At 47.9% G+C, this 10,000-nt stretch overlaps 2 protein-coding genes across 2 annotated transcripts in view; both read left to right on the top strand.

The window, feature by feature from the left end:
• Nucleotides 1-202: 202 nt before the first annotated feature.
• Nucleotides 203-5,050, top strand: LOC307071009 (uncharacterized protein; the record flags this gene model as incomplete). The annotated part of the gene is made up of 10 exons (XM_079729845.1): nucleotides 203-323; nucleotides 857-996; nucleotides 1,253-1,359; nucleotides 1,749-1,881; nucleotides 2,125-2,303; nucleotides 2,445-2,518; nucleotides 2,717-2,879; nucleotides 3,009-3,091; nucleotides 3,394-3,584; nucleotides 4,302-5,050. The coding sequence occupies 10 exons, from the start codon at nucleotides 203-205 to the stop codon at nucleotides 4,800-4,802; spliced, it is 1,692 nt and encodes a 563-aa protein (XP_079585971.1). The 3' UTR covers nucleotides 4,803-5,050.
• Nucleotides 5,051-9,875: 4,825 nt separating this feature from the next.
• arhgap22a (Rho GTPase activating protein 22a) overlaps nucleotides 9,876-10,000 on the top strand; it is a 10,715-nt gene continuing 10,590 nt past the window's right edge. Inside the window, exon 1 of the mRNA XM_079729844.1 lies at nucleotides 9,876-9,990. Coding sequence (XP_079585970.1) covers nucleotides 9,905-9,990 — 86 coding nt within the window. The 5' untranslated portion in view covers nucleotides 9,876-9,904. The remainder of the gene's footprint in view (nucleotides 9,991-10,000) is intronic.

Raw genomic sequence — 10,000 nt, 5'->3', positions numbered from 1 at the left:
AATACAGCCAATCAGGTTGGCCAGGCGTGGTCTGCTACAGTCGGTATATCACAATAGAGGATCCCGTTACTTTGCAGATTAATATGACCACCAATATAGATTTTGATTACGATAGGACGTTGTTACAACCGAGATTTTAAACGTAGCTCAAAGTTAGAAGTGGCCTGTTAGAAATTGAGGGGCGTTGTTTTAGCTGATCATCATGTATACGATGCCTGAAAGCTCTGAATGCGCTGGAGACATATTCGACTGCATACAGAGAGGGAATATTGAGCAGTGTGTAGAATTGATTAAAAATGATCGATCAATTCTCAAGGAAAAAGGTAACGTAGCATGACAACTTTGAAATGGAAAGGTATCACGGTGTTAAAGGAAGCTGTTGCAGTATGGAGTTTAGCACCCCGCTGTACATGCCATGCTCTTTATTATTCTGCCGTGAATGCAGTGTTCAGGGTTTAACACTTGTACATGGATGTGCCTTTACGTTATGTGATTGTAATATCTCTGAAACCGGGTTAAACCGTGACCATACTGTGTAAATGCTGTATTTGACTTGGTGATATCAAAGTCTGTTGATGCTTGATTAAATATAACAAATCCTTCTGTGCTTATCAGTGATCCAATTTTCCCTCAGAAATTATATGAGCTGTTTCACCTTTGTGGATCAATCTCTCCAATGATTACTTATGGCTTATTGTTAGTTTCAAGACAACCAAGAATGCAGTGAGCCGCTTATGTGCTTGCAGCCCATTAGTGTCTATATGTCCCAGTGTGTGTCTGTATGTATAACTGCTGATGTAGGTACTGCGAGTATAACTGTATTAACTGTGTGCATGCCGTGTTGTCTTTCTCCCAGGCTGGGGTGGTTTCACTCCTCTCCACTATGCTGCCCTCCATGGAAACCGCCCCCTGGTTGACAGCTTGCTAAGTAACGGTGCTGACCCTAACCTAGTATCCGAAGCGGGACAGACCTCATTTCACTTTGCCTGCAGGTCAGTGCCGTCCGCATCGAACATCTCGACCAGCGAATGTTGTCCACGATAATACATTCACAAACCTCTAAACATTGAGTGAATGTTGGCTGGCCTTCATCGCACACCGATCCATTCACAAACCGCTTCTTAAAGCGAACATTGTTGTTTCGCAGGGGGGCCATCTTTTGTATTAGCTGTGGTTTTTATATTGATACGTAAATGCTTAGTATTTGATGTATGATAACGGATGCTCTCTCTCGGGCCTCGGCCTCAGGCAGGGAAACATCTACATCATGCACCAGATGATGCAACACGGGGCAGATCTGAGACTGGTGGACCTGCAGGGGAAAACATCTCTGCACCATGCCGTCCTGGGAGGCAGCATGTAAGCAGAGGACACGCCCCTACATTAACATCCAGCCCTCTAGTCAGCACAAGATTTACCAAAAGCTATAAGTGAAGCTGAGGACAATAAAAGCATCTTATCAAAATGAGAGTATTTTAAAAATAATTCAGTTTTCTCATAAAATGGTGTGCATAATACAGAGAAGCTATATCAATTAGAAAGATTATATGAGAGGCTTGATCTACCATTATTTGTGCATTACAGTTTAATCTCAAGATACGTAAATGGTACATCTCAACTGAGATGTGTTCTAAACTGAGCATAATAGCTCAAGTGAACAAATTGTCTGTTCGTGGTTTGTACATATTAACCATGACCATATTGTTGTCATCATATGTATTTTTGTTTGTTTGTCTGTTTGTGGTTAGTGTAGCCATGCATTACCTGTGGGAGACAGGAATGTTCCGGTACTCTGACTCAGACATGTATCATCTCACATCGCTGCACATGGCTGCCTCCACCAGCAACACCGAGGTGGTTCGCTACCTGCTCCGACACCAGGTAAATCATTTCTAATCAGTCTAACACTTACACCTTTTTCACCTTTGAAGTCAAACACCATCGTCGCGTGACACCCATTTATTACTACTTTTAGCGCATATCTCTCGTTTTGGTATTCTTGTATTCGGGAGCATTCCCTGGACGTATTCAAGCTGGTAAAAGGTGTTACTTTGGTAACCATGCGACAGCATCAATTCATGCCTTTTACCCCGTTGTGTCCATCTTTGTTGCTTGCGTTACCAGAGATGTGCAGTGGATGCTCTTGACCAGGAGGGGGCGACAGCGCTCCACGTGGCGGCAGACCATGGCGGCGTGGAGGTGTGTTGGACGCTGCTGCAGAGGACTGGCTACAGGATGCTCCACTGGAAGAACCACCACGGCCTCACCCCACTGGACCTCAGCAAGCTGGGGAAGACCTTTAGGTGAGTCAATCCATCAGGGCCGTGTAAATAATACCACAGTATCATCAGTGTTGCATCTGTACCTGCCGCCTGTATCTATTCCCCTTTCTTTCTCTTGGCTTGCTTTGAAGGTGAATGTTTATATTTTTCTGCTTTTTTCAGGCATCAGCAACTCACAAAATTACTGAGACTGTATATTAATGAGCCAATGCACCACACGCCAAAGGAGTCCCACGGTGAATATACTCTTTATATTAGCTCTAAATATTCTTCAGCCCATGATGTACCCAAGTTATTATCCAGATATAATGAGGATGAGCATGGTGAAGATGAGGAAGATGATGTTTGTTTGTGTGTGTGTGTGTGTGTGTGTGTGTGTGTGTGTGTGTGTGTGTGTGTGTGTGTGTGTGTGTGTGTGCGTGCGTGTGGCCCAGTCCTGTACTATTGGACGCTGCTCTACCCGACTCTGAGCGGCTCGGTGATCCTGATCATCGCAGCCGTGGTGGGGGGCTACGGGGGGCTGCTCTGCGGCCTGCTGTTCCCCTGGCTGGCCAGGAGCATCTTCACAGCGTTCCACCGCATGACCACCTACCAAAGGTCTCCCCGAGATCCCCTCACACACCCCCTCACTGGAGATCACTGCTCCTTCCAGCCTGGCTAATGCATCCTCTGCAGTCTTCCTGTGGTGGTCGCGTGTTTAGATGTGTTGTGTGGTGCTTTTCCCAGGTTACCAAACCCCATCTACCTGGGAACGCTCTTCGCTGGCTTGTTCCACACCTTGCTCTGCTTCTATGGGAAAATCATGCTCAATATCCTTTGACACAAACTACAAGGTTCACCGTTCGCTGCTCTGCAGTCGTTCAGCGGATGCTTTGGTCCAAAGTGACAGACCCGACGGGGGTTTGAGATCCATGTCATTAAGGAGCAGGTAAGGGCGAGGGCATCTTGGTGAGCAGGTAAGGGCGAGGGCATCTTGGTGAGCAGGTAAGGGCGAGGGCATCTTGCTCAAGGATGCATACAGGTAGAATGCGGGCATTGGGGTTTTTCCCCTGACATTAGAAGAAAAATAATAGGAATGTAAAAGCTTGGAATGATCCTTCACTGGCCCCACGCATGTGGTCGACCGGGCTCCTGGTCCAGTTCTCCATGTTCCACTTCGCCCTGGTGCTGGGGCTGCTGTGTAAGATCCTGACCCAGGACCCCGGGGCGCTGGGCCGGGCGGAGTCGGACCCCCGCTTCACCTGCATCGCAGACCTGGTGGAGAAGAACGAGAAGCCCCAGAGGTTCTGCCCCTACTGCGAGGTGAGGAGAACAGCCCCGGGTAAGGAGAGTAGCCCCGGGTGAGGAGAGTAGCCCCGGGTGAGGAGAATAGCCCCGGGTGAAGAGAGTAGCCCCGGATGAGGAGAGTAGCCCCGGGTGAGGAGAATAGCCCCGGGTAAGGAGAATAGCCCCGGGTAAGGAGAATAGCCCCGGGCTGAGGGAGATGAGGGGGGATCAAAGTGGGTTGTAGGACAATCTGTGCATTTTGCACAGCATTGATGGTTCCCCCTGCAGAAACAAGCTACTGTTATGAGTAGCACGTTTGTTTCAGTTCCCTATCTATAGATTTAAAAAAATTGATCTTGTTTTCCTCCATGTACGCATGAGAAAGGGTCCTGCACACCAGCTACTACCAGTCTACACTTAGAAATCTCACTAAACTATAACACTGGCAGCCTCAAGAGGTTCCTTGTGTGCTTTTACTTTTGTTATTATAAAAGAATATGAATCAAACAATCCGACCCTTGGGAAACCTAGTCTGAAAAAGTAAGCGAACCGAAACTTTGGAGTATTAGACAAGCTTCATCGACTAGACACGTCGTTCAGTACGTGGCGGTTGATAGACCTGAACCTTCCAACGTTAGCGCTCTTAACGGTCGGTAGTGTCCCGTTACTCCGGAGTGTCCCGAGTGCACTCGCACCGTGCCGCCGCTCACGCCCTGATCCCCCCCCCCTCCCCCTGCCTACCTGCCCCCGCAGATCTTCCAGCCCGACCACAGTAAACACTGTAAGCTGTGTGACGTGTGCGTTGCTGACTACGACCACCACTGCCTCTTCCTCAACCGCTGCGTGGGCAGGGACAACCACCGCCTATTCCTCGTCTTCCTGATCTCCTTGGTGACCGCCCACCTCCTCTTCCTCGTCACGGCGACCAGCTACCTGAACGGCAAGAAGGCCGCCGGGTACCACGGCGCCACGTCATCGTGGTCGTCGTGGCTACCGTTCTTAGGGGCGGAGTTCTGGGTGGCGACCTTGGCCGTCATGAACGCGCTGACGTTGCTCTGGGAGGCGTGGCTGTTGAAGGAACAGTTTGACGCCGTGGTGGCGGGGACAACCACCTTCTTCCGACAGGGTGAGGCGATGGGCAGGCGGCGGTCGCTCGGCCAGCGCTGGGCGGCCGTTCTGTCCTTCCTGCTGGAGGGGAGAGACAGCCTGGGGAGGAGGAAGGCCCCGACGGACCAGGCAGCCCTCGTCATTTAGGACCCGCCAAACCTCGTGGAGATCGGCGTCCTCACGGAAACAAAAAGTCCTTTGTCTACACTGAAACAAAAAAGGATCTCAAGTCTGTTATTATTAGTATAAAACAAAAAAATGTGACTGCCACCTTAAGTTGTTGTACTTGAATGTGAACTGTTTACTGATGAAATTGCTCTGACTGTATTTGAACGCACTACACTACTAGAGACCCTCATGCGGTGTTGCCGTAAGGTTCATCTCCACTCCGACCACTAAACACCTGAGATTCTTGACTGTCACTGAAACTGTGCACGGCCGAGCTCTGTGGACGACAGAGGCTCCGAGCCATGCTTTAATAACACGCATTGTCCTGTGAAGCTGGGACATTTCTCGACTGTGTTTTAGCAGAAACAAATAGGATATCATGTCTCAGCATGTCTGTGATTTTATATAACACACGTTTTACCTTCTAACGTCAGTATTGCAGTTTTGAATAAAAAGCCTGCCATTAAATGACGCATACCTGTGGCGTGACGTGTTCAGCTTGACCTTTACGTTAGCGTTCTGCGCCCGGGATTAGCATATCCATCCACACAACACATGCAGCCGGCTTCAGCAAACTGCACTCCCAGAGGAAGGGCTTTCTTCCCGACTAGCATAATGCTATTACCTCCCTGACCGGCTACTTCTCGTTTGCACCAGGCCACTTCCTCCACTCCCACTAATGGGCCTGCAGGTCTCTCTGCGTTCTTCATTACACTCATTTCCTTCACGTCCCTCAGGAACACATCTCTACATTATAGATGATGACGCACCCCGCTGCCCCCCGGCTCGTTCTTTGTGTTGGACGTGAGTGGTGGAGAAGATGGTGGCATACACACACACACACACACACACACACACACACACACACACACACACACACAATATGTATAGACACTTTTTTATTGGCGAGGATCTGCTTATTTTCTCACCCTCTCACCCCATGTTTATACATTGTTCAAATGGAAGACATTAACTGGTACCTGTATTACCATTTAGCCAGGTAGAGGACTTAAGTTTAAACACCATTTGAAAGTGTTTCTAACTCATTTACTGGCTGGCTTCCTCAGCCTACCACGCCAAGAGGGGCGCTTTAATCAGAGCCCCCCTAATGGCTCGTTAGGAGCCACCTAACAACTTAATTGAAGGAAAATCTACACAATTCACACCACCACTGTTCAATTAACAGAATCGTAAGAGCTATGAGCTTCAGAAATACCTAAATATACCTAAAATGAACACAGCCTTGAATTATAGCTTATTAACCTGCCACCAAAGGGCCTGTTTTGAAGGGACATACTTAACATGAAACTACTTTGTCTTAAACAATTCCAAATACAGTTGAACAACTTTAGGCATATCCAAAAGCATTTGGGAACATGGGCAAAGGTCTCCCCCTTGTAATCTGTGTCAGCCCTTTAAATTCCCTTTACTAAGCATAATGCAGAAGCCAGTTACAGTGTCAGGTGATGTGGCTCAGTTTGATGCAGTTTTGCTGCATCAAAGCATTGAACAGGAAGTCCGCTGGTACTGTTCAGACACATAATAATGATTAAATAAAGCCTGCATAACATGCTTCTGAGCATAACATATGGCTCTGTATGAAGCCCTTTTGGGATGAAAACTTTGAATATAAGGACAGTAAATCGATGCATCTATCATTTTGATTGTGTGCAGTTAACCTAGTGATAAACATACCCCAACTGATTTAATTGGATGACAATGGGCAAATTTCATCAGGAGAATTGTAATGATAGCCTAATTCTGTAATATATCATTCATTTATAGTCAGAGTCATTTCCTATCAGTGTAACCTTGCAAATGTTCGGGGTGGTTTTGGTCTATTTAATCCCTTGGGCACTTGGACAACAGACAAGCTAAATGTCCTCAACATTGTTGTGCTTCTGGTAAGCTTCTAATGCCGACACAGCTCATCAGCACCACCTCCAGATGAACTCAACTCCTCTATTTACTGCCACATGATTATCTGAATTACTAGCTACAATTATATCATCAATTAATTTCCTTGGATGACTTCAACTAAGACCATTCCTCTTTCTCTGTTTGCGGACATCCAGTCCTGCTGCAGAGAGCCAACCCGCCATAAATACGACCAGTCGTAGGCAGCAGGCATGAATCAGCCTTCAGCCCCTGGACGAGGTCAGCCCCGGGCCAGGGTGATTTACATGGACTCTGTTGTTTGGCAAAGGTACATTACTAGCATCCTTCTGCTTTACTGTGCTTCCAGCACTGCTGCCAATGAAACCAAATCTGACGGCAGAGAGAACTGATAATAAGTTTACTTCTGAAAATATTCAAGAGGTCAGCAAATTTCACTTCTCTGTCAGTGAGCTACGCACTTCCTGTATGAATGGGAAAAACGAAAGACATCTTCGAGTAACAAGCACAGACATGTGCTATGTTCTTAGCATGTTGTTGTGATCGTCTCCAAGACAGGACACCGATGGGGGAAACGTAGCCGGCTTCACTTCTTTGGGCCCAAAAAGAAGAAGAGTCGCCCTCAAGACTGCGCGCCATCGAGCCAGCCCGTCCTCTAGAGACAACATGGCAAGTAATGTCCGAATGACTGCTTCTCTATTTGTCTCAGTGGCTATAAGCTTAGCCTGGCCCTGGGAAGCATTCCTCAGCCTGCTTGTCAGTGTTTGGTCAATAACAGCAGCCATGCAAGGCACGTCCCTGAGCAATGTGTGTGTGTGTGCGTGTGTTTGTCTGTGTGTCTGTGTGTCTGTCTGTCTGTCTGTCTTTCTGTCTCTGTGTGTGTGTGTGTGTGTGTGTGTGTGTGTGTGTGTGTGTGTGTCTGTGTGTGTGTGTGCGTGCGTGCGTGCGTGCGTGTGTGTGTGAATGGAACCATTTGAGTGGGTCAGCAATCATCAATTAAGTATAAGACTAAGCTTTTGGTAAACGCGTAATTTAGGGACCATAAGGTTTGTGTGTTTATGTGTGTGTGTGTGTGTGTGTGTGTGTGTGTGTGTGTGTCCTAGCTCAGATAGAGACGATAGAGAGATGATGACCATATGGACACACAGCAATCTCCAGGACTCCACTTGCCGTTGACGCAGAAGAAATACTATTTGGTAAAGTTACATTTTATGTTTTTATCTATTTAGGTCAATGAAAACTCATCATTGTATTGCTAGAGTTGTTGCTCCATCATTTCATGATTTTTACGACGTCTCTGCCAGATTATATCTGCGTATAGTAGGGCATTTAAGTACTTTAAATTTACTACCAAGTTTCATGGATAACTACTGTATCTCATTAGCACTTGTTTATTGATACAAACTGGGATTCTTTATACTTTCAAGCTAACTCGCAAGGTTACAAGCTGATTTTGCAGCCACAGACGACCTCATTTTCTCAACATACCCTCTTCTCTAACGCACCATGTCAAATGTCCACTATCTATCACCGAGGGTTTTATATGGGTCTGTTCCCGGCTGCTGCCGTTTGTCTGTCTACCCCCGATCTCCCTGCATTCACACACACACAAACACACGCACGCACGCACCCACACACACACAAACACACGCACACAGACACACACACACTGCATGTCTCTGGCCCAGCTGCTTAGGTTTCAGCCCTTATCTGCTCCATCACCTTGACTTTAGTCATGGTAGGTGTGTGTGTGTGTGTGTGTGAGGGTGTGTGTGTGTGTGTGTGTGTGTGTGTGTGTGAGGGTGTGTGTGAGAGGTGTACGTATGTGTGTGTATACGTGTTTGTGTACGTGTATGTGTGTACGTGTCTGTGTGCATGTGTTTGTATGTGTGTGTCTGTGTGTTTGTGTGTGTCTGTATGTGTGTGTGTGCGTGTGTGTGTGTGACACCGTCACATAACACCTCTTTAGGTACCTCAGCTCTCCCGGGTAGCGGCGCTGTCGTTGGCGCCTTGCCAGGGCGGAGGCTCGTCTTAAAATATGCACTTGTGTATTTTCGCGAGCAGCCATTGTGGGAGCAGGTGCTAACAGTCACACAGCCGTTTCTATTTTTCTCCTGCCTACAGAGAACTGTTTAACCTGCTTGGGACGAAAACACACCAGCGCGATGTTCAGCAGCGAAAACTTTTTTTTGATAAATGTCCCCGACCCAAAGTTAACACAATAGACAATATTTGCCATCAAGTGTGCGCCTTACTCCTCTAAACGGTTTCGTTATTGGATGGTGTGGATACATTCGTAGCCTGGGCGGGCCCCATGCATCCACCCATAGCAAGCAGCCCGAGGTCTGTATCACTCTCTTAATTAGTTGTTATTATTATTGATATTTGTATTTGTCACGGGTGGACGGAACAGGAAAACACACTGGCTGGATGTAGGACAACCAGAGTCACACACATATTAACAGACAATGACAAGAAGATCCTGAGTGTGTAGTAGCAGGCAGGCAGGCAGACGGACGAACGGACGGACGGACGGACGGACGGACAGACAGACAGACAGACAGACAGACAGACAGACAGAGTGACAGACAGACAGACAGGGTGAGGGAGAGAGAGAGAAAGAGAGCGAGAGAGAGGGAGGGAGCAACAGGGAGAGGGACAGAGAGAGAGAGAGAGAGAGAGAGAGAGAGAGAGAGAGAGAGAGAGAGAGAGACAAAGAGGGCGGGGCAGAGAGAGAGAGCGTGAGAGAAAGTGGGCAGTGCTAGAGGCTGAATGCAAGGAGAACAGCACACTGGAATAGTGGGACACAGGGAGAGAGGGGCAGGATAGTGGGATATATCTAATAGAGATAGAGAACAAGACAGGGAAGGAGAGAGAGAGAGAGAGAGAAAGTGAAGGAGCCACAGCGTACAGTGGTGCCAAAGACAGGAAGGAAGAAAGATAGGCTTTTCGTGCGTGTGTGCGCGTCTGCGTGTGTTTGAGTGTGTGTGTGTGTGCGTGTGTATAAAAGCAGACAGTGACACTGTGCCAGACAAGGAGAGAGGAGAGCGAGAGAGAGAGATGCAACGAGGAGGAAGAGGAGTAGCAGGGCGAGGCAGAAGCGTGCGTGCGTGTGTGTGACTGCTGCGAGTGAGTGTGTGTGAGTGTGTGTGTGTTTGTGTGTGAGTGTGTGTGTTAGCGGAGGGATGCAGACACGTTGCTGTGAGAGGGTGCAGCACTGCCACGGTAACCGTTACCATGCTGAGTCCCAAGATAAAACAGGCGCGTCGGGGTAAGCACCG

This window comes from Pollachius pollachius, assembly GCF_949987615.1.
Source record: "Pollachius pollachius genome assembly, chromosome: 2".
In the NCBI taxonomy this organism is placed as follows: domain Eukaryota; kingdom Metazoa; phylum Chordata; class Actinopteri; order Gadiformes; family Gadidae; genus Pollachius; species Pollachius pollachius.
This window is presented reverse-complemented; position numbering and strand designations above follow the sequence as displayed.